At 37.2% G+C, this 24,310-nt stretch overlaps 1 protein-coding gene across 5 annotated transcripts in view; it reads left to right on the top strand.

Moving 5' to 3' along the window:
* Window positions 1-24,310, top strand: part of USP34 (ubiquitin specific peptidase 34) — a 256,844-nt gene that overhangs the window by 226,896 nt on the left and 5,638 nt on the right. For 4 of the 5 annotated variants that reach the window (XM_047781997.1, XM_047781996.1, XM_047781999.1 and 1 more), the window contains 8 exons: window positions 1,376-2,010; window positions 4,375-4,532; window positions 6,489-6,567; window positions 7,963-8,089; window positions 11,356-11,463; window positions 13,310-13,414; window positions 13,531-13,655; window positions 14,672-14,795. In XM_047781997.1, the coding sequence (XP_047637953.1) occupies window positions 1,376-2,010; window positions 4,375-4,532; window positions 6,489-6,567; window positions 7,963-8,089; window positions 11,356-11,463; window positions 13,310-13,414; window positions 13,531-13,655; window positions 14,672-14,795 (1,461 nt within the window). The remainder of the gene's footprint in view (window positions 1-1,375; window positions 2,011-4,374; window positions 4,533-6,488; window positions 6,568-7,962; window positions 8,090-11,355; window positions 11,464-13,309; window positions 13,415-13,530; window positions 13,656-14,671; window positions 14,796-24,310) is intronic. The other variant, XM_047782001.1, reaches the window with a different exon arrangement.

Genomic DNA, 24,310 nt, shown 5'->3' on the forward strand with positions numbered 1-24,310 from the left:
ATGTTAAAAGTAAGCATTTGGTAAATGTTAGCATTCCTTGTTCTTACCATTATCATTCTTGTTATGTTACCATTATCTTATTGTCGTTGTCATCATCATCATCATTATTTCTCAAGGCCAAATCTGGGTTCCCCTCCTTTATCTGTGTGACCTTGGTCTCTGCTTCTCCAAGAGTCAGCTTTTCCAATGTAACATCACCTACCTCCAGGATGATTGTGAGGATTAAATGATAATATTTATAAAGTACCTAGCTCAGTGCCTTGCTCCTGATAACTGCTTTTACAGATGGGCTCAAGTAATGAGTTATTACCCTTAGAATTATACCACAGGCTTAATAACATTTTTCAGGTATGTTGAAGGAAGGGATTCAGGTTAGCCTAGAAGACGTAATCATTTTCCAGGGGAGTTCGCCTCCCGTTGCAGCTCAGCAGTAACAAATCTGACTAGTATCCATGAGGACAATTTCTGGCCTCCCTCAGTGGATTAAGGATCCAGCATTGCCATGAGCTGTGGTGTGGGTCACAGATGTTGCTCGGATCTGGCATTGCTGTGGCTGTGGTATAGGCCAGTTGCTGTAGCTCCGATTTGACCCCTAGTCCAGGAACCTCCATATGCCAAGGGTACAACCCTAAAAAAGCCAAAAAATAAAAACCAAAAGGAAGACAATCATTTTTCAGAGTTAATGTTCTTTAGTTTCCATATATATAATCTTTATACCATAAGAAACATTTAGGTAGATCTTTGTAACTTAAGTAATTTGACCATTATCTATAAAATAATGCTAAATTGTAATTTATAAAGAATAAGAAAACTTAAAACCCTGAATTAATGGTATGACCATGTTAGACAGCCTTAGGTAGGTCTTCAGGCACCATACGCTGTGTTCTTCCTGTTAAGCTATATTTTGTGAGATGAAATAAAACAAGTGGGAATGTTCTACATCTTGAGAAAGCTAAACAAAAGAGGTTTAAAACTATTTCTGTTAAAGTGATTGTTGTCACCACTTAAAAAATAACAATGACAGGAGTTCTCTTGTGGTACAGCAAGTTAAGGATCCAGTGTTGTCACTGCAACAGCTCAGGTCACTGCTGTGGTGCAGATTTGATCCCTGGCTCAGGAACTTACATATGCTTGGGTGCGATCAAAAAAAAAAGAGCAATGCAGAATGGAAGGCATCTTTTTTTTTTTTTTCATTCCTTAGGATATTTATCTGGTATCAGTGGTAGAGCAGAAAGATATTTTTTAAAATGTTCATGTCCCTTAATTTTTATTCATTTTAATTTTAAAGGGAAGAGTGGCTTTGTGTTTAATGACTGCTCTTCAATCTATTTTATAATCTTGTAAGCATCTGACAGTTTTGTTTTACATTTTATAGCTGCAGCTTATCTTCTGGTGTCCCTTATACCAAGCAATTCATTCCGCCAGATGTTCCGGTCAACAAGGTCTTTGCACATCCCAACCCGTGACCTTCCACTCAGTCCAGACACAACAGTAGTCCTACATCAGGTCTACAACGTGCTCCTTGGTTTGCTCTCAAGAGCCAAACTTTATGTTGATGCTGCTGTTCATGGCACTACAAAGCTAGTGCCCTATTTTAGCTTTATGACTTACTGTTTAATTTCCAAAACTGAGAAGCTGATGTTTTCCACATATTTCATGGATTTGTGGAACCTTTTCCAGCCTAAACTTTCTGAGCCAGCAATAGCTACAAATCACAATAAACAGGCTTTGCTTTCATTTTGGTACAATGTGTGTGCTGACTGTCCAGAGAATATCCGCCTTATTGTTCAGAACCCAGTGGTAACCAAGAACATTGCCTTCAATTACATCCTTGCTGACCATGATGATCAGGATGTGGTGCTTTTTAACCGTGGGATGCTGCCCGCCTACTACGGCATTCTGAGACTCTGCTGTGAGCAGTCTCCTGCATTTACACGACAATTGGCTTCTCACCAGAACATCCAGTGGGCCTTTAAGAATCTTACACCACATGCCAGCCAATACCCTGGAGTAAGTAAACTATAACTCTTGTATCTGTATCCTCAAATTGATTGGAAACACTTGTTTTTCCCCCTTGCAGGAAGTAGTGACAAAATATGGGAGTGTAGTCTAATTTCAACCATTCTTTCTTAAAGACTTAAAGTATATTTGTTTTCTTGAATACATGTATAAAATGCTGTTAAAATATTGTTATAAAATTGATAAGTGTAGGAGTTCCCATCTTGGTGCAGCAGAAATGAATCCGACTAGGAACCATGAGGTTACAGGTTCAATCCCTGGCCTCGATCAGTGGGTTAAGGATCCTGCGTTGCCATGAGCTGTGTGGATCACAGACAAGGCTCAGATCTGACATTGCTGTGGCTGTGGTGTAGGCCTGTAGCTGTAGCTCCAGTTGGGCCCCTAGCCTGGGAACCTCCATATGCTGCAGGTGCAGCCCTAAAAAGTCAAAAAAAAAAATAAGTGTGCATAATTTTTCTTAGGTTGATGTTGAAATTTTACCTCTGAATGAACTTAATCTATTCTAGTTTGTGGTTTTGTTAATGAGTCTTTTATATGCACCTAATGAAAAAATTGAGCTTTGTGGTACAGGTTTAAGAAAGTATTTACTATTTAGATATTTATTATCATGATCTATGTGCTGTGCTAAGCTATATGCTAGACAGTATTTTATCTTAACATTAGTATTTGATAAGGGTTTTTGGTAGGGTTTCCCCCCCACACACACACTGCATTCACGTGAATGATGGTTAAGAGGTGAGCCTCTCGGAGTTCCCGTCGTGGCGCAGTGGTTAACGAATCCGACTAGGAACCATGAGGTTGCGGGTTCAATCCCTGGCCTTGCTCAGTGGGTTTAGGATCCAGTGTTGCCGTGAGCTGTGGTGTAGGTTGCAGACAGGGCTCGGATTTGGTGTTGCTGTGGCTCTGGCGTAGGCCGGTGGCTACAGCTCCGATTAGACCCCTAGCCTGGGAACCTCCACATGCCGTGGGAACGGCACTAGAAAAGACAAAAAAAAAGAGGTGGGCCTGTCAGAATACAAATACGTGCTATCTAAATCTGATCCCTTTTTCTCTGCAGACTATAGGTTATATATTTAGTTTTCCCCTCTCCACGTTAAGCTGTCATTCCTCGATATTTCTTTTCATTGTTGCCTCTTACTATTTGTTGTAAACTGAAGATTACACCAGGATGGTATCAGTCTTGGAAGGGGGTTGAAAAGCAGAGTGTAGAACCCTTTTTCAAGCTGTTGTCAACCCAGAGGCTATAAACGTAGTGATGGGAGTGTAGGAATAAGAACTTTTTCAAGATGTTCAGCGTTTACTGAAGAGTTTGATCAAATGGCTATAATCAAGGATATTTTAAGTATGGTATCCTTAAATTGTGTGCTACATTTTCCTTATTGAAGAAAGGACCTTAACTGTCCTTTAGATATAATGTAGTGAATTGTTTAGAAAAAGATAACCTAATTTCCTGTCAGGAAAGTTAGAATGCCCATAATAAAGGAAAGAAAGTGAGTATATTAAATACCAAAAGAGGTTCAAATCAAAGGTAACAAGAATACAAAAGGAGAAGAATGAAAATCTGCCTAACTTAGGAGTCAAAGATGTGGTGGATTTACCTCTATTGCATTCACATAAAAAATCCGTGCTTTAGTTACTAAGCGTGATGTCCATAGTTAAACATACTTTGATGAGTGTTGGATGAGTTAGAATATTTATCCCTTAATATTGTTTCTTGCCCTTCACATTGAAATGTAACATCTTTACTTTAGAACTTAACTATTAGAGATTTTTATGAAAATGATGCTTAAATCAATTTTTGCCATGAAAAATAAGTCGGGGTTTCGTTTCATTGATAGGTATGTGAAGAACAACCCTTTCTTTACATGCCCAATAAGTAAATGAGTTTATAAAATCACAGCTACTGATTTTACTAAAATATTAGTTCCTACATTTCATCCATCAGGTAACTTGAACTAGACTATCCATAAGCCTAAACAGATTATAAATAATTATCTTTAGTATTTAATAAGGATAATAAATAATTTTTCAGAAACAGTATTAATTCAGGTATAATTGAGGGGTGTAAAATCTTTGTGACAAAGTAATGCTTTCCCATTTATTATGGAAAAGGGGGCAAAGGACTGGCATAGCATTTCTGGACATACTTTGAAATTACAGAACTAGTACTTTAAATAGTTTTAAAACTAAAATTGAACTGTTTACTTGTAGTTTCTAATCTTCCTGAAATTCTAACTTAATTGTGTAATTTTAAGAGCTGGCTAATGAGCATAACAACATTTAGAAATGAGAAGCTGATATCATAAGATGTTGTAAGGTTAAAATGTCATCATCATGCTTATTTAACCTTTTTAGGCAGTGGAAGAACTATTTAACCTGATGCAGCTATTCATAGCTCAGAGGCCAGATATGAGAGAAGAAGAATTAGAAGATATTAAACAGTTTAAGAAAACAACCATAAGCTGTTACTTACGTTGCTTAGATGGCCGATCCTGCTGGACTACTTTAATAAGGTAAAAAGATATGTTCTGGTATGTTTTGGTTTATATTGTTTATCCAAGTGAGGGGATGGGAACCATCATTTTGACACTTAAAAAAGGGATAATTTAAATTATTTACAACCGTTAAGTTTACCAGTTCTTTAAGCCGACTGAGGAAACATTTAAACCTTTAGACTACCTTGGAGGAATTTATACTTTGAGAGTTACTGAGCTACTTTGAGTAGTTTTTATTTTAATTTGGTTTTGGATTGTTTGTGTATGTTTTATCAGAATCACAAAATTTTAGGGTTGGAGGGAACCTTAATGTACAGTCTTCCACCTAAAACTTGAATCCTCTTCTCTATGGCAGTTTATCCTCACTTATGCTTGGACAGTTCAGTTCTGGTGAGCTGAAGAGACAGCTTACTCCATCTTTGGATAAATTTCACTATCAATGTGTTTTTCATTTTATTTAACCCAGATATTCCTATCTTATTGTACTATAGGAATTTTAGTGCATATATAGCCAAAATAACAAAATATGATCTTTACTGTTAATTGTACAGCACAGCAGAAGGTATTGAATATTGAATGGCTATAAGGGAGCTGCTACAGATTACACTTAATTCCCTTTAACTGTAGAAATAAAATGTAGGTTGATTTCTTTATGTTACTTATAAGACTTAGGGCTGATATTCTTTATTAGGCACACATTTTTTGCTCAATGGTTTCTTTGAATATTTCAGTATCTTAAGCCAATCAACCCAAGATAAGGTTATTTCAGATTATTTTCTTCAGAAAACTTTTAAATTTGAATCTTGATTAGTACACAAAATGAAATTAACAGTGCTTTCACCAAGTTTCTTTAAAGGAACTCTTTAAAAATTTTGACATTAATTTTGAAACATTGTTTTCCCAAGATTTACTACTTAAAGCTTATTTTCAAATGAAGATTGGGAGCTTTCCTAATTATTTCTTTAAAAAAGGAAAGAAGGAGTTCCTGTCATGGCTCAGCAGAAACAAATCTAGTGTCCATGAAGATGCAGGTTCGATCCCTGGCCTCGATCAGTGGGTTAAGGATCTGATATTGCCATGAGCTGTGGTGTAGGTCGCAGACACAGCTCGGATCTGCGTTGCTGTGGCTCTGGTGTAGGCCAGGGGCTGTAGCTCAGATTCAACCCCTAGCCTAGGAACCTCCATATGCCACTGGTGTGGCCCTTGAAAGACAAAAAATAAAGTAGGAAAGAAAACATCTTCTCCAATTGTACTGTGTAATAGCACTTCACAGTGTCTAATAATGAAAGTATGTTAATAAGAGTAATACAGCTATTTTTTGGATGATTTACATATATTTTTCCCCTTCATGTTGCCCTTCTCAGTAACCAGCTCATGAGTGTTTTGATAATATCAAGTGTATTTTACTTTCTGGAACCTAACATAATATAGAAGATAAACCCCATATAAAAAGAAACATTGTTTCTGCAGAAACTAAAAATATTCCCATCAGGGCTCAGCAGGTTAAGACCCTAGCTAGTACCTATGAGGATGCAGGTTCAATCCCTGGCCTCACTCAGTGGGTTAAGGATCTGGCATTGCTGTGAGCAGACTCGGCTCAGATCTGGTGTTGCTGCAGCTGTGGCCTGAGCTGCCAGTTGCAGCTCCTATTCGACCCCTAGCCTGGGAACTTCCATATGCCGTGGATGCGACCCAAAATAAATAAATAAATAAATAAATAAATAAATAAATAAATAAATAAAATGTTTCCGTCACATCTCTTCCACAGTTGTGGAGAATTAAGTGTTCAACAGTGTGATACTAGTCAACATAACTTTTCTCTAAGTTGCATTGAGGGTTTCTTATTTAATATTATGTTACTAAGAAATAGATGTAGCTATCTCTTTTAGAAAGTAGAGAGCCTCATGACAATTTAGTTTTTTAATCACCTGAGTATTCTGTTTTGAGTTCTCAAATTGAACTCTATTTTTCTAGTGCCTTCCGAATACTTTTAGAATCTGATGAAGACCGACTTCTTGTGGTATTTAATCGAGGGTTGATCCTGATGACTGAGGTAAATATTTTACTGCATTTTACTATAGATTTATTTTAACTTAATGTTCTCACCAAAACTTGTTTTGTGGATAGAGTTTATGGTACATTGTTTTATAGGTGTCTGGATTTTAAATATGCAGATCAGTAAATACTAATTTATATTCCAGGAATAATTAGTTCATAGTTTTTAGGGTGCTGTTTTCTTTTTCCACAATAATCATTTACTTTTCCCCTCATTTTGTATTTAGAACAACTTGAAAGAGACTAGTTTTATTCATTTTATTTGTGAGAATAGAAACAGAATTTGTATGACTTAATTGAGGACACACATAATTTCTTAGCAGCTCGCTTATTAGAGTTCCATCATCAGAGGCTAGTGAGACTAGTACAGGTGGTTAAAATCAGCTACAGTTGAACATCCACAACTGTAAGATGATTTTTAAGTCTACAGAGGTGCCTCATACCCTTTAGTCTTATAATGGAGATAAGGTGAAAGAGTACATGCCAAATGCACCGTGGGAATTACGAGGTAGGATATTTTTTTCAGTTAATGTTATTACAGGATAGGAATACAACATGTGTGCAGCTGCACTTTGAAGAAGCTGGACTTGATGAGATAAATGGGAAAGCATTTAGATGAATGACTTAATCAGCACAAAGGCAAGAGAGTGTTAGTTATATTCAACAAATGCCAAGTATTTTGTTTGGCTAAAATAAAAGTATGTGAAGAATAGTGAGAATTTCATTCAACAGATGTATATATGTCTGCTCTGTGCCAGCCATTGTGTTAAGTGCTAGGGTTATTGCAGTGAGCAAGACAGACATGACTTCTGTCCTCATAGCTTAGAACTTAAATGCCACACAAAGTACATTGTTAAATTTATGTACCACCAGAGATTCTAGGCTATGAATTTTCAGCTGTAAATTGTGACTAATACACACATAGGAACTCCTGTTTTGTATTTTAAAAGAGCTAAATGAGAGGATTTGACTTGCAGATAGAAAGCAAGTACATTTGGGAGTTGCCATTGTGGCTCAGCAGGTTATGAACCTGACTAATATCCATGAGGATGCAGGTTCAGTCCCTGGCTCATGCCATGGGTTAAGGATCTGACATTGCTGTGAGCTATATTATAGGTCAGACGAGGCTTGTATCCTGCATTGGTGTGGCTCTGGTGTAGGCCGGCAGCTGCAGCTCTGATTTGGCCCCTAGCCTGGGAATGTCCATATGCTGCAATTGTGGCCCTAAAAAGCAGAAAGAAAGAAAGAAAGCAAATAAATTTGCTTTGTGCACAGATTCATACACATAATCTGAGTCTGAAAACATCTATCATAGAGGAAGAACAGTACCATTTTGTGGCTCAATAAAGTTAAAATTAAATGACATTTTCCTTTTTTTTAAAATCACTCATAGTCTTTCAACACACTTCACATGATGTATCATGAAGCCACAGCTTGCCATGTGACTGGAGACTTAGTAGAACTTCTGTCAATATTCCTTTCAGTTTTGAAGTCTACACGCCCATATCTTCAGAGAAAAGGTTTGGATGATCCTTTTTTTTTTTTTTTTTAATTACTTAATGAATTTTATTACATTTATAGGTGTACAACAATCATCACAATCAAATTTTACAGCATGTCCTTCCCAAACCCTCAGTGCATCCCCCCACCCCTCAACCTGTCTCATTTGGGAACCATAAGTTTTTCAAAGTCTGTGAGTCAGCATCTGTTCTGCAGAGAAGTTCATTGTGTCCTTTTTTTAGATTCCACATGTAAGTGATATGATTTGATATTGGTGTCTCATTGTCTGACTGACTTCACTTAGCATGGTAATTTCTAGGTCCATCCATGTTGCTAAAAATGCTGTTATTTCATTCCTTTTAATAGCTAGGTAATATTCTGTTGTGTATATGTACCTCATCGTCTTCATCCACTCCTCTGTTGATGGACATTTAGGTTGTTTCCATGTCTTGGCTATTGCAAATAGTGCTGCAATGAACATTGGAGTACATGTGTCTTTTCCAGTCATGGTTTTCTCTGGATAGATGCCCAGGAGTGGGATTGCTGGATCAAATGGTAATTCTATTTTTAGTTTCCTGAGGAATTTCCATACTGTTTTCCACAGTGGTTGCACCCATTTACAATCCCACCAACAGTGTAATAGGGTTCCTTTTTCTCCACACCCTCTCCAGCACTTATTGTTTGTAGACTTTTGGATGATGGCCATTCTGGCCGGTGTAAGGTAGTACCTCAGAGTCGTTTTGATTTTCATTTCTCTAATAATGAGTGATGTTGAACATCTTTGTATGTGTTTTTTGGCCATCTCTATGTCTTCTTTGGAGAATTGTCTGTTTAGATCTGCCCCTTTTTTTGATGAGGTTGTTTGTTTTTTTGGTATTGAGCTGTAGGAGGTGTTTATAAATTTTGGAGATTAATTCCTTGTCATTCCATTCATTTGCAAAGATTTTCTCCCATTCTGTGCGTTGTCTTTTCATTTTGTTTAGGGTTTCCTTTGCTAATGCAGAAACTTTTAAGTTTAATTAGGTCCCATTTGTTTATTTTTGTTTTTATTGTCATTACTCTAAGAGGTGGATCTGAGAAGATGTTGCTGTTGTTTATGTCAGAGAGTGCTTGGCCTGTGTTTTCCTCCAAGAGTTTTATAGTATCTGGTCTTATATGTAGGTCTTTAATCCATTTTGAGTTTATTTTTGTGCATGGTGTTAGGAAGTGTTCTAATTTCATTCTTTTACATGTGGCTGTACAGTTTGCTCAGCACCACTTATTGAACAGGCTATCTTTTCTCCATTGTATATTCTTGCCTCCTTTGTCATGGATTAGTTGACTGTAGGTGCGTGGGTTTAATTCTGGGCTTCCTATCCTGTTGAACTGATCTGTACATCTGTCTTTGTGCCAATACCATATGGTTTTGATGACTATAGCTTTGTAGTATAGCCTGAAGTCAGGGAGCCTGATTCCTCGAGCTCCATTTTTCTTTTTCAGGATGTCTTTGGCTATTTTGGGTCTTTTGCATTTCCAAACAAACTTTAAAATATTTTCTTCAACGTCTGTGAAAAATGTCTTTGGTAATTTGATAGGGATTGCATTGAATCTGTAGATTACCTTGGGTAGTGTAGTCATTTTGATAATATTGATTCTTCTAATCCAAGAGCATGGTATGTCTTTCCATTTATTTGTGTCATCTTTGATTTCTTTCATCAGCATCTTACAGTTTTCAGAGTACAGGTCTTTTGTCTCTTTAGGTAAGTTTATACCTCAGTATTTTATTTTTTTTTTGATGCCGTGGTAAACAGGTTTGCTTCCCTAATTTCTCTTTCTGAAATCGTTAGTATATAGAAATGCAGCCGATTTCTATGTATTAATTTTGTATCCAGGAGTTTCCGTTGTGGCACAGCAGAACCAAACCTGACTAGGAACTGTGAGGTTGCGGGTTCAATCCTTGCCTCAAATCAGTGGGTTAAGGATCCAGCATTGCGGTGAGCTGTGGTGTAGGTCACAGACACAGCTTGGGTCTGGCATTGCTGTAGGCCAGCAGCTACAGCTCCAATTAGACCCCTAGCCTGGGAAACTCCATATGCCCCTTGTGTGGCCCTTAAAGGACAAAAGACAAAAAAAAAAAAGGAAAAACTGTATCCTGCAACTTTGTCAAATGCATGGATGAGCTCTAACAGTTTTCTGGTAGAGTGTTTAGGATTCTCTAGGTATAGTATCATGTCATCTGCAAATAGTGATAATTTTACTTCTTCCTTTCCAATTTGAATTCCCTTTTCTTTCTTTTGCTTCTCTGATTGCTATGGCTAGGTCTTCTAAAACTATGTTGAACAGTAATGGCAAGAGCAGACATCCTTGTCTTATTCCTGGTCTCAGCAGGAGTTCTTTCACCTTTTACCATTGAGAATGATGTTAGCTGTGGGTTTCTCATATATGGCCTTTATTATATTGAGGTAGGGTCCCTTTATGCCCACTTTCTAAAGGGTTTTTATCAGAAATGTGTGTTAGATTTTGTCAAAGGCTTTTTCTGCATCTGTTGAGAGGATCATATGGTTTTTATTCTTTAGTTCATTAATGTGTTGTATCACACTGATTGATTTGTGGATATTGAAGAATCCTTGCATCCCTGGGATATATCCCACTTGATCATGATGTACAATCCTTTTAATGTATTGTTGGGAATCCTGCTTCTTATTTTTGTTAGTTTAGCAAAATAAAGCTAATTTTTAAACCACATGCTTCAGAAGATTTGTCTTTATCTCTAATTTATGTACAGAAAATGTGGCTGATGTTAGCTAACCATCAGGAAAATGTTTATCATGACCTGATATAAAACTGGAATGTTCTTGTTTATTTATATCTGCCTGGAAAATAGGCAGGCATGCTATAGGTGTCAAGATTTAGAAGATTGGAAAATATTTCCAAGTATAGTAGGAACATGAGTTTTGTGCAAGTTCTCCTGCTATAAACTTCCATGGCTTAGGTTAAATCATCTATTTTCAAGAGAAATAAACTATAAAATATATCTCTCTTGTGTCTCTGTTAGATAGTGTGAACTCTGAAGGACATATAAGTTCCTAGAAAATGGGACATACTCATCACTAAAATGTGTGCTTTAAGAAAATCTAGCAGATTTAACAGTAGTAGCCATCATGAAAATAATTAACGTTGCTTTCATCAAAGATGTTTATGTAATTAATTTTTATTTCTTATTTTTATTAGCATTCTGTAGTTTGCAACAGAAAATAATTATGAGGAAGTTCTCAAATAACATATTTATGTATGCTTTTTTTTGCAGATGTGAAACAAGCATTAATCCAATGGCAGGAGCGAATTGAATTTGCCCATAAACTGTTAACTCTTCTTAATTCCTATAGCCCTCCAGAACTTAGAAATGCCTGTATAGGTAAGTGACTTGGAAGATATACCTGTGTAAAAACCTAGTGGATTGTAGGCATGGGTTGGGATACTGTGTGTGTAAGATGTGATGTTAGCTTCATAGAGTTTGGAAGACATTTGTATTTTTTATGTGTGACTCACACTGGCCAGCAGAACCTTAAAAAATCAAATCCTGTTTCTTAACATGCCAATAATGAACTGTGTGACCTTAGGCAGGTCACTTCATATATCTGGCTTGTTGACCTCAGGTTATCTTCATATCTCTTGCAGTTCTGAAATCTACTGATCCGGTATAAAAGAGGGAGAATCATCAGATGTTTAGAATAGAACTGACATTGTAAAGGTTTAGGGTGATTATTTCACTGTGTGTTCTTTTGCCTAAAGGTTCCTAATAGCTGTTCTTAGACTGCTGAGTATATCATCTTTTTATTGCATATTTATAATAAAACGATAATTTGTGTCTCTTTAAGGTCCTCCCCTTGTTTTAAATTCATATTGAATTTTTTGCTCCTTAGAAGCCATTTAAATCATCTTTAGAGATTATAACTTTATTTACAATTTCTCAAAATGACGTGTGTGACTGGCTGTCATGTGTAAGCAGTCAGTCCTGGCAAGTGTTGACCTGATCTGTGGAATTAATGGCCTATACTTCTCCAGCAAGAGGAGAGGGGCACATAGCAATAACCTCTAATTGACAGACATTCTGCCAGTAGCCTGTCATCATGAACTTTATTCCTATGATTAGATGATAAGAATCAGTCTGGGGAGTTCCCGTCGTGGCACAGTGGTTAACGAATCCGACTAGGAACCATGAAGTTGCGGGTTCGATCCCTGCCCTTGCTCAGTGGGTTGACAATCCGGCGTTGCCGTGAGCTGTGGTGTAGGTTGCAGACGCGGCTCGGATCCCACGTTGCTGTGGCTTTGGCGTAGGCTGGTGGCTACGGCTCCAATTGGACCCCTAGCCTGGGAACCTCCATATGCCGCGGGAGCGGCCCAAGAAATAGCAAAAAGACCAAAAAAAAAAAAAAAAAAAAAAGAATCAGTCCAGCTAGCACCATGAAACACTAAAAGTAGATTAACTATTCTGTCTCAGATCCAAAGAACTTTTTTTTTTTTTTTTTTTGGCCTCTCCCACAGCATACAGAAATTCTAAGGCCAGGGATCAAATCCATGACACAGCAGTGACAACACCAAGTCCTTAACTACTAGATCACCAAAGAACTAAGGAATTTTGAACCTTAGATTTATAAGCTGCTTTGGTTGATTTTGAAGCTACATCATCAATGTTCATTAAATATTTCCCTCATTGGAGTTCCCCTCATGGCTTTGTGGTTAACGAATCGTAATAGGAACCATGAGGTTGCGGGTTCGATCCCTGACCTCACTCAGTGGCTTAAGGATCCGGCATTGCTATGAGCTGTGGTGTAGGTCACAGACGTGGCTCAGATCCCGAGTTGCTGTGGCTGTGGTGTAGGCCGGCGGCTATGGCTCAGATTACACCCCTAGCCTGGGAACCTCCATATGCTGAGGGTGTGGCCCTAAAAAGACAAAAAGACAAAAAAAAAATTTTCCCTCATTGCACTTCTCCATGATGCTTCTCTTAATAGTTTTAAACTTTGATTTCCAAATATTCCCTCTTGTCCTTAGTAACTCTTCCAATCCAGATTTGATTAAGAATCAGACAGAATTTCTCCCATTATTAAGAGCTTAGGTTCTTTAAAACTTTAGATTTAGACTCATTAAAAATTTTTAGCTGCTGCACTGCAGCCAGTCATCCCAACAGGATTTGTGATTTTGAAAGTAGTGGTTGACATACTACAATTTTTTAATACCCATACTGTTTTTATTTTCAGATGTCCTCAAGGAACTTGTGCTTTTGAGTCCTCATGACTTTCTTCATACTCTGGTTCCATTTCTACAACACAACCATTGTACTTACCATCACAGTAATATACCAAGTATGTATTCATCTAGCACACTACTTGATCATGGTTGGCATTTAATCTTTCTGCGCACTGAAACATGGAGATTTATTTTTTCCATTTATTCTTATTGTACACTTTTAATGCCTTAGTGTCTCTTGGACCTTATTTCCCTTGTCGAGAAAATATCAAGCTAATAGGAGGGAAAAGCAATATTCGGCCTCCGCGCCCTGAACTCAATATGTGCCTCTTGCCCACAATGGTGGAAACCAGTAAGGTATGTTGGGATGCCAGGGAAACCAAGTTTCTCTAGTACACAGTAGTTTGAAATTTTCCCCTCTGGCAGTTATGAGTGTATTAGACTTAAATGATCATTTTGTGGATCCTAAGAAGATTAGTCTCATTTGGACTTTTTCCTTTTAGTGCTCTGAAATGTTGGTTGAATATTTGCAAAATCAACAATAAGCACAAGTAGTAAGTTTTTTTCCCGCAAAAAAAAAAAAAAATCCTAACAGAAAGTCTTATTAGTATTTGTCACTAGGCTAAATTATTACTGGGTCATATATCTAAACCTGAAAAGTCAAGTTAGGTACTTATTGTTTATATTTTGCCATAAAATCAATGACTTCTTTTACTGCCCTTTAATTATGATCCTTTGACGTAAGCCTAATTATCACTGATTAATAGATTCATCATCATTTGTAGTTGATTCTTGTCCTCTAATACTTACTCTAAAATAATGCTAATTTTAAATTATAGAGGGAAGGTACATTGACACAGGGTAATATATCTTAGTTCCAACACTTTTCTAAACAAGTTTTCCACTTTATCTTTCTTTACCCCACTTGATTTACATTCTCCCTTGCCCAGTATCTTTGGATCTTAAATAAATTTAGAAGTTTTTATAAGATAAAATATTAAAAATAATTAACACTTGTAGTAACCACTACAAAAATAATTTGGAGTCAATTTCAAAAATCAGATTTAATTCACTCTTCTTGATGATATATCTATAGAGCTAAAGTGTCACATTTTAAAATCCTACAGTAATTTTACTTTATTAAAGTATATAGAAATAAGTGGTAATTTTAATCGATAGCATTTGCACACTGAAGATAAACTTGTGACGATTAAGATCTTAATACCATTACTAGAAACTTGGAATTTAAAACTAGGTTCTTATAGAATTTAAATATTCAGCTTTTTAGTTAAAATTATTACATTTGCACAAAATATGCTCTTTAATTTATTATACAATTTAAGTGCAACCATTTTATCATCTTTAACCTTCAGGGCAAAGATGACGTTTATGATCGTATGCTGCTAGACTACTTCTTTTCTTATCATCAATTCATCCATCTATTATGCCGAGTTGCAATCAACTGTGAAAAATTTACTGAAACATTAGTTAAGCTGAGTAAGTATAAAAGATGAGCAGTCAATTCCACTGAATTATTTTAAGCCCCTAGCCATTCAGGAAGGGGAGAAGAAAAATGAGACAGTCCTTTTTTGCTTTTTTGAAATGAATGTTTAAAAATAATATTCTCGGGAACATTTTTAATTTTTATTAAGAAAACACCAACTTACTGGTTTCCATTGAATAGTTCTGCCCAGAGTTTCGGCTGGCTTACAACGGAGTGTGGAGTAGGGCTAATCATACATAGAAGCCCAAGTCCTCCTCCATCTGGCCAGCAGAATTTAAAAACGAAAACCAAAAACTGCTCTGCTTAGGGAGGCAGGCTTAGAGATGGACTTCCCCAGCCCTTATCTTGAGGGTAAGATGAGATCAATAGTGCCAGCTGTGCTTTGGAGCTGGCAACAAGAGCAAGCTGAGTGGACTTGCCAGGGTGAAGCAGAGGTGCATATATGAGTAAATTAGGAGGTAAGTTTCATAAAACAGAGAGGTGAGTGAGAAGAAGGGAAACTTTAAAAAGAGGATATGAGAAATAGAAAAAAAAAATCAGTGAATGGGGAGGGGGGACTTTTATTACTTTTATATAATATTGTCTCTCTGAGGATATTCCTGAGCTGTTAGAACTGTCCCTTTGGGTGACTTTTTTCAGCCTGCAAGCCTTTAGAAAATATGTATCCCTGCAGAGTCCTCAGGCTGCGTGTGTCCTATGAGTCTGTCGTCTTTAGGGATGGACCAGGAGCCTCTTCAGTAAACCTTAGTTTTGTTTCAGAGCATGAGAAGTAAAATATTCGTGGAACCACCACCCAGCTCAAGAAATAGGATATTACCACACCCTAGAAGTTGCCCCTTATGCTCCTTCTCAGTCACAATCCCTTCCTTCCTATGGAAAAGGTTTTGATCCATTATATGTAGGGCAAAGATGTGAACATACCTTAGGTTTCATTCTCTAAGAAGAAGGAAGTGGTAACAGCTATCAGGGATAATTCCTCTTCAGAAAAGTGATTAGAGCACCTTCAGATTTGAAAGGTTGTTCCTTCCACCTGTTGTCATTAGCTGATGTTATATACATGAAGCTGAAGATTGGGGAGGGAACAGGTGAAATGGCCAATATGTGCACATTGGCCATTTCATGGTTATATAATTGGGTTGTTGCTCCTGGTAAAAAGCTAAAACATAGCAGTGGCAATGATGGAGAGTAGGGAACTATCCAGGAGTTATAGTAACACAGCCTTGCTCCCAGATAAGGAGGAAGACTTACAAAGACCTTTAGAAAAGTTCTTAGTATTGTGTTCACATGATATATACCAGAAGTTAGGTGAGGAGCTATTTTATCTACTTGAATGGCTCTGAAATAATGAAGTAATGAATAATCAGTGTTCTGCTCTGTTGGACTATCTTCCTCATCAACACAAATACACAGTTTGGGGGAAACTGAACATGGGGAGAAGGAAGAAGGAAAGAAAGGACACACACTTAGCTGTCCATATTAACTGAATCAATTTTCATAATATTTTATACTCTCATCACTCTTCTACTCATGAAGTACAGTTGTGCTGCCTCATGGAATTTACTTCTCTCTACAAGTACATTCTGTAAAACTTTCTACAAGAATGAAATGTTCTCTAGCTGCATCACCATCCACAATCTGATAGCCACTGACCATATGTGAGTGAGCATTGAGAACTTGAAACATCATTAAGAAACTGAATTTTTTATTTCTTTTTTTTGTAATCAAACTAATTTTTAAACAGCCAGATATGGCTGGTGGCTACTGTATTGCATAGAACAGCTCTAGAAATAAACCAAAATCTTAACAAAGTGAGAGGAAAGTTTTTCATGGTTATAATTTAGTTAATGCTTTTGAGTAGTGCTTTCTTTAGGTCTCTTCCAAACGGAGAAATTATGTCCCAGTATTTAAAGTTAACTCCCTCTTCTAGCTGAAATGACTATTTCCAGGGAGAAGCAACTAGGAAAGTGCTTGAGAAACCAAAGCCCACATTAATGACTGCAACGGGAAGCAGAGAGTTGATAGGGAATTTTAATTAGTATTTAAATTGATTATGTCCTTAATCATTTGAGTCTTGAGGCTAGGTGGTCCAAGGGCCAGAATGGTATATAAACATATGTGGAATTATGTCAACACCTATATTGGATTGCAAGTCGTTTTCAGTTTTGAGGAAAAGCCTCTGTGGTGATTCTTTTATGAGTAACTGAGCGGATTAGAAGATTTGTTGGGATAAAAAGGAGTTATATAATAGTTGTAAATTAGAATTATAGGGGAGATAGAGTTGCAGGTCCTAAATAGTAAAGAAAGGGAAGGTTGGAGTACTCTTGAAGTGAGGACAGTCAGGTATAGAGTTATGGGAGACAGAAAATGTGGGGAGAGAATTCAGGGGAGGTGAACAGAGTTGCTGACTGTCATGTGAAATAGTAGTGTATCTGAGATCACAGTATTTAGACATTTAAAAAGAATTCAGCCAGAAAAATTCTGAAAAAGAACAATATGATACCGGCACTATTGATTTCTAAAATACTAAACATACAGTCATTTTAAAATTCTTTTTCATATTTAATACATAATTCAAAATTCAAAACTATATCAAAAAGGTATAAATCACCATATCACTTACAGACCTGACCCCAACCACTTTCACTCATTTTTAAATTTTTTGCATGAAAACATCAAATACAGGGGTTTTTTCCCTCCTTTTTTTTTTTTTTTTTTGGTCTTTTTGCCTTTTCTTGAGCCGCTCCCGCAGCATATGGAGGTTCCCAGGCTAGGGGTCTAATCGGAGCTGTAGCCACTGGCCTACACCAGAGCCACAGCAACACCAAATCCAAGCCACATCTGCAACCCACACCACAGCTCACAGCAACGCCGGATCCTTAACCTACTGAGCAAGGCCAGGAAATGAACCCGCAATTTCATGGTTCCTGGTCGGATTCGTTAACCACTGTGCCTCGACGGAAACTCCTCCCTCCTCTTTCTTCACTTGATCTTAGCCAAAAGGCCAAGAAGCGATCCTCTCCTCTTTCTTCTGTAAAGTCCTCCATATCCTCAAAGGACCAACTGTAGATTGAAATTTCCACTGTGGTCATTTTACTTGCATTTTACATAAGGGTCTTAAGCATCATCAGAGGTTCCTGAACCAGTTCCTCCTGGATACCCAGAGAAAGACTGTAAACTCTAGTGATTAAAACCACACAATCCAAACATGGAAACACATTGGTGGAACAGTGAAAAACAACCCCCAAATAAACAAGGATATACGAGGATTTGGTAAATAGTAAAGATAACTTATCACAGTAGTTTAGAATGGATAGTATTGAGATAATTGGTTAGCTGTCTGGGACAAGACTTTTACTTTTTCACTCCTTAGGTCAAAATACCTCCCAGGGTTAAATATTTGTTAAAAGTAAAATCCTGGAAGTATTTAAGAAAAAACTTAGGATCGTATGGATCACACCTTGAGATTTGAAGGACCATATTAAGCAGGATACAAACCCAGAAACAAATAAGAAATTGAATTTTTTGTTTTTGCTTTTTAGGGCTGTACATGTGGCATATGGAAGTTCCCAGGTTAGGGGCAAATCAGAGGTGCATCTGCAAACTACACCACAGCTCACAGCAGTAGTCACAGCTCACGGCAATACTTAACCCAATGAGCAAGGATCAAACCTGCATCCTCATGGATACTAGTTGGGTTTGTTACTGCTGAGCCACAACAGGAACTCCAGAATAGAAAAATTTGACTGCATAAAAATTGAAGATACTACATGTTGAAAATGCAGTAAATTGAATTAAAATACATATTGCTAATGAAAAAATTTGCATTCTTAGCAGATAAGTGGCTACCAGTGCCAATATACAAAGAGTTTTTAGAATTAAGTAAGATGGTAAAGAACATTAAGTAAAACAAGCAAAGGACGTGAACCAAGGCAGTACACACACACACACACACACACACACACACACACACACACACACACACACAGAAAGTAAATGTTTGGTAACCATATAAGTTGTCCATCCTTATTAATAAAGCAAACGAAACTTATTTCTTTTTTTTTTTTCCCTCCAACTGTGAGATAAAGTTACATGATATGCATATTTAAAACAGTTGGGGGAAAGAGGAGATCTTATAACGGAGTCAGTTTGGAGAGGCAGTTTGGCATTTTCAATTTCGATTGATTGTGCATTTTGACCCAGCAATACTATATTTAGGAATCCACCCTAAATCTACTCATAAAAGTGTACAATAACATACACAGGGTGTTTGTTTTCACTTGGTTTGTATTGAATAAAACTGGGAACAAACCAAGTGTCCATCAATAAAAACTTATTTAAGTAAAACATAGTTCATTTATATTAGATGGTCTTTACAATAAAAAGAGGAATTGACCTTGGATCACATGAAAAATTGGAGGAATTCCCTTGTGCAGTGGGTTAAGGATCCGGCTCTGGGTTGTCACTGCAGCAGTGGCTCAGGTTCATCCCCTGGCCTGGGAACTTCCAGGTGCTGCAGCTATAGCAAAAAATAATAATAAATGTATAATTATATATATATAATATAATATATACACAGAATATGACCACATTCTTAAAAAGGGGGAGTGCAGGGACTCAGTATATGCAAAAAAAAAAAAAACCACATAGATGTTTATACTCTATAAGGATAAAATTATGGGATGCTTTTATTTTCTAGGTTAAAAATCTGTAAGATTTGGAGTTCCCGTCAATGGCTCAGGGGTTAATGAATCCAACTAGGAACCATGAGATTGCGGGTTCAATCCCTGGCCTTGCTCAGTGGGTTAAGGATCTGGCGTTGCTGTGAGCTGTGGTGTAGGCTGGCAGCAACAGCTCTGATTAGACCCCTAGCCTGGGAACCTCCATATGCCGTGAGTTCGGCCCTAGAAAAGACCAAAACAAAAAAACAAAACAAAACAAAAAATCTGTGAGATTTAAATTGTGTTGATTATTCATTGTTTTTTTTTTATTACTCAAATGAATTTATCACATCTGTAGTTGTATAATGATCATAACAATCTGATTTCACAGGATTCCATCCCACAGCCCAAGCACATCCCCCCACGCCCCAGACTGTCTCCTCCAGAGACCATAAGTTTTTCATTGTCTGTGAGTCAGCATCTGTTCTGCAAAGAAGTTCTGTTTGTCCTTTTTTCAGATTCCACATGTCAGTGAAAGCATTTGATGTTGGTGTCTCATTGTATGGCTGACTTCACTTAGCATGATAGTTTCTAGGTCCATCCATGTTGCTAAAAATGCTGGTATTTCGTTCTTTTTGATGGCTGAGTAATATTCCATTGTGTATATGTACCACATCTTCTGGAACCACTCCTCTGTCGATGGACATTTAGGTTGTTTCCATGTCTTGGCTATTGTAAATAGTGCTGCAATGAACATTGGAGTACATGTGTCTTTGCGAGTTGTGGTTTTCTCTGGATAGATGCCCAGGAATAGGATTGCTGGATCAAATGGTAGTTCTGTGTTTAGTTTTCTGAGGAATCTCCATACTGCTTTCCACAGTGGTTGCACCAATTTACAATCCCACATACAGTGTACTAGTTTTTCTCCACATCCTCTCCAGCACTTATTGTTTGTAGACTTTTGGATGATGGCCATTCTGGCCGGTGTAAGGTGGTACCTCAGAGTCGTTTTGATTTGCATTTCTCTAATAATGAGTGACACTGAACATCTTTTCATGTGTTTTTTGGCCATCTGTATGTCTTCTTTGGAGAACTGTCTGTTTAGATCTTCTGCCCATTTTTTGATGGGGTTGTTTTTTTGGTATGGAGCTGCAGAAGTTGTTTATAAATTTTGGAGATTAATCCCTTGTCAGTCGATTCATTTGCAAAGATTTTCTCCCATTCTGTGGGTTGTCTTTTTGTGTTGTTTATTCATTGGTTTTATATTTGAGAAAAAAAAATTTTTTTTAAAACATGGAAAATCGATGTTGCAAACTCTGTAATCAAAACAATTTTTTAGGTACCATAGTGCACATGCTCAATTAACAAAATGTTAAAGTAAAATTAAGTAGCAGATCCCTTGGTTTTATTGTATAATTAAATAATTATTGTACAATTAAATAATTTTAATTTTTAGAAATAAAACAATATCACCTTTATTATTTGACATTAGTTTTAAGTTTTCTTAATGCATTAAAACAAGGATTTTTCACAAGTAACATTATGATGTACCTAGTAAATCAATAAGCTTCAAAATGTCTAGAATTAAAAAATTAGCACAGTTATAAACAGATTAAATTTTAAATTATAAAAAGCAGAGCTCTTGTTCATGTTTCAACTTTTTGTAATATCAAGGTGGTTTGGTTAGCTGTTTCCCAAAACCTTCTTAGGATGAATATACTTCAGACAGGTTCCACTCATTCAAAGCCATTATTTAGCCATCCACCAAGGGCAAATCCATTTATCCTGGGCTAATACATAGTAATTACATTTGATAGACAAAAATATAATTCAGAGGTCAGTTACTAGTTTGCTAATTTACAAAGAATTGACACAGGGATCTGAATTATTATTTGGTAGGCCCAGCAGATTTTTTTCCAGTAACCTACATGGGAAGCTGAATAAACAACAGTAGCTTGCTTAGCAGATAAGAAGTCAGAAATAGGGGGAGTAGAAGACTCAAATATGATAGTCTTAGGGTAAGATGTCTTGAGTCAATCTTGCAGTGGAACATTAGCCATGAGCTTTAAATCTGTGGCTAAAGCTCCCACTTCCCATGAATACTGCTTGGATGGGATAAGTACTCCTATAGAATCACAATTCAGATAGGAGAAACCCTAACTAGTAAATATACATGTGAAATATTTTATCCTCACAGCAGTCATCTAAATTACCATTTTACCTACAAGTGTTTTTAAAAACAGTTGTCTTTTAATAACACACCCAGCAGCTTCTACAGTATAAGGTGCTACTGATGAGAGAAAGATATGTTTGAAGCAGCTTTTCATTATTGTATATTCCTTCGTGGGTGGAACGGGGTGGGATAATGACCCTGTTAAGGATGCCTAAAGCATGAAGAAAGAAAGTGATGCAGGAGCCAGTATGTGTTAGCCCTGCTCATCCTGTTTACTGAGACAGGGCTTGGAAGTATTCCTGAGACTGCTCCTGATTGCATCTTCCCTGTGCTTTGCACCCAGTGAGAAACCCCAGAAAGTATTAGAGGAGTGTGTGGAATAGGATGGCATTGGCCTCTACTTAAGTCACAGAGCTTACACCTTACCCTCAGTGCTTTGTGAAAATGCTGGAAAGAAACCGAAACTCCTGCCCTGAAGGGATGGTCTTCCTTCCCAAAAAGGTGCAGCTTAGATAGGGAATAGGTTAAGACTGTGAAAGAAGTGTCTTCAGTTCACTGTGAGTGGCACAGTGTATCCAGAGTGTAGTGTACAAGATGTCCAGGGAAGATAATTGCATTTTAATAAATATGAATGGATCTCACTGTATTACAAAGAAATATAACTCATACACCAAATCCATGATTTTCCTGGATGTTGTAGTGCCTGAACTAAGGCTAATGTAGTATAAAGCTCTCTGAATGAATCTTAAGAACAGTATCAAGTAATCAGTACAGGTGATGGATAGATAATGAAAATGACACATGAATGACTAAAGTTTGTGGAAACACTGATTTTTGAAAGATTATGAGCTTTAGAATCATAAATGGGGGAGGGGTAGATAGAACTAACTGTATCACTCCACTGGCTTTTGGGTTGAAACTAAGCAGATTACGTGGTCCCTGAGCCTAATTGTCTCATCCAAAAAAAGCAGAGGAAATAAGGATAACATGACGTGTCCCAAAGTTGATGAGAAAAGTAAATGTGGTTATCTGACACACTGAGCACAATAGATATCAGTATGTTTATTTCCATCTTCACTTGTAAAATAAGGATACTTGAATCTGAGTATTACTTGAAAACAATTTTAGATCATAGAAGACCTCTTTTTTTTGTTTGTTTATTGTGATAGTGCAAGCTTTTTAGTAGTTGTGCAAAATAGGAATAGTTTGTTTTACTTTGAGGAATAACTGGGGAGGGGGGAGGAGTAAAGTCTAGAGAAACTTAAATTATAGTATAAGGCCTGCTTTCACATGATGGGGTTTTGGAAAGGCAGCCTCTTTTTGCAAAGGAAAGATGGGCTATGAGCCAAATTTCCAACCACTACTCTACTTTTATGGGTAATTATTATCCAGAGACATGGGAGCATAGACACTTTCTTCCCTGTAGCCAACAATTTTGATGATGCCCTTGTTTGTTTACATCAATTGTGCTGTTAGGATGGGTAAATAAATGCCTTCAGCTCCAACCTGATTAGGTTTAGGATAAAGGAGAAAGATGATAGTTTCCTTGGGTCTTGACAAAGGGATTAATCTTGACAGCAAGATGTAAAATAGGCTTTCCTGCAAGAGGGAGTCTAGGCATCCTTGGATGACTAAATTGGGTGACAGATCTGATTTCCCTTTCTCAAAGATTTTCTCAAATCCATGGTCTGACACAGAGGTTGGCAAACAGTTGCCTACATGCTGCCTGTTTTGGTATAACCAATGAGCTTCTTAAAGCTAAGAAGGGTTTTTATACTTTCTAGATTTTTTAAAACTAAGTTTTTCTAAATATTTTCTAATGCATGATAATTACATGAGATTCAAATTTGTGTTCTTAAAGTTTTATTGAAAGACACACCCATTCATTTTGTGTTGTCCATGCCTGCATTCACACCACCTCTCAAGTTGAGTCTTTGCAACAAACTAAATAGGCTGCAAAGACAAATACAGGTATCCCCCAATTTTCCAAAGTTTGCTTTATGCCACTTCACTTTTGTGAAAGACCCCAAAGAGGATTTTTGCCTTTTTTGAAAAAAGGTAATTGCTTTTTCGCTTTAACGCTATTTCAGCTTATGAAAGCTTTCATAAGTGGGGGAAACTTGTATTTACTGTTTGTTTGGCCCTTGACAGAAAAGTTTTGTCAACTTCAGATGTTACTCATAATTTCTTTCTTAATTGGAGAAGGGTAACTATTTCTCCTCCATAATTATACTTTCCCTGGGTGTGGGAGCATTGGAGGATGTAAAATTTACCTATGACTGACTGACTGTGGCATTACAACTACTGTGCTTTGAGAGAGCTAGGAAGGCAAAGGGTAGGGGAACAAGTTTCTTAAAGACATACTTGACATCTGTAGTCGAGAAGAAGAAAGACCTTAGACCTTCCAAGTAGGATGCTTCCTAAGTATGATCAACCCAGAAGATCCTAGGGACAAGTCTAGAAGCTGTTAAGACTTAGAGCAAAGTTTACTTAAATCTACCATAAAGTTAATTCTCCTTATCTTCAGAGAAACAAGATAAAAGAGGAAAGAATGATGTTTTCTAATTCTTCATATCCTGTTTGACCTTGCCGCCCGCCCCCCCCCCCCCCCCCCCCCGGCCCCTGACTGCAGTCTAGCTATCCCATATAAATTATGTAATGAGCAGAGTGGTATCTT

Source organism: Phacochoerus africanus, chromosome 5 (genome assembly GCF_016906955.1).
Source record: "Phacochoerus africanus isolate WHEZ1 chromosome 5, ROS_Pafr_v1, whole genome shotgun sequence".
In the NCBI taxonomy this organism is placed as follows: Eukaryota; Metazoa; Chordata; class Mammalia; order Artiodactyla; family Suidae; genus Phacochoerus; species Phacochoerus africanus.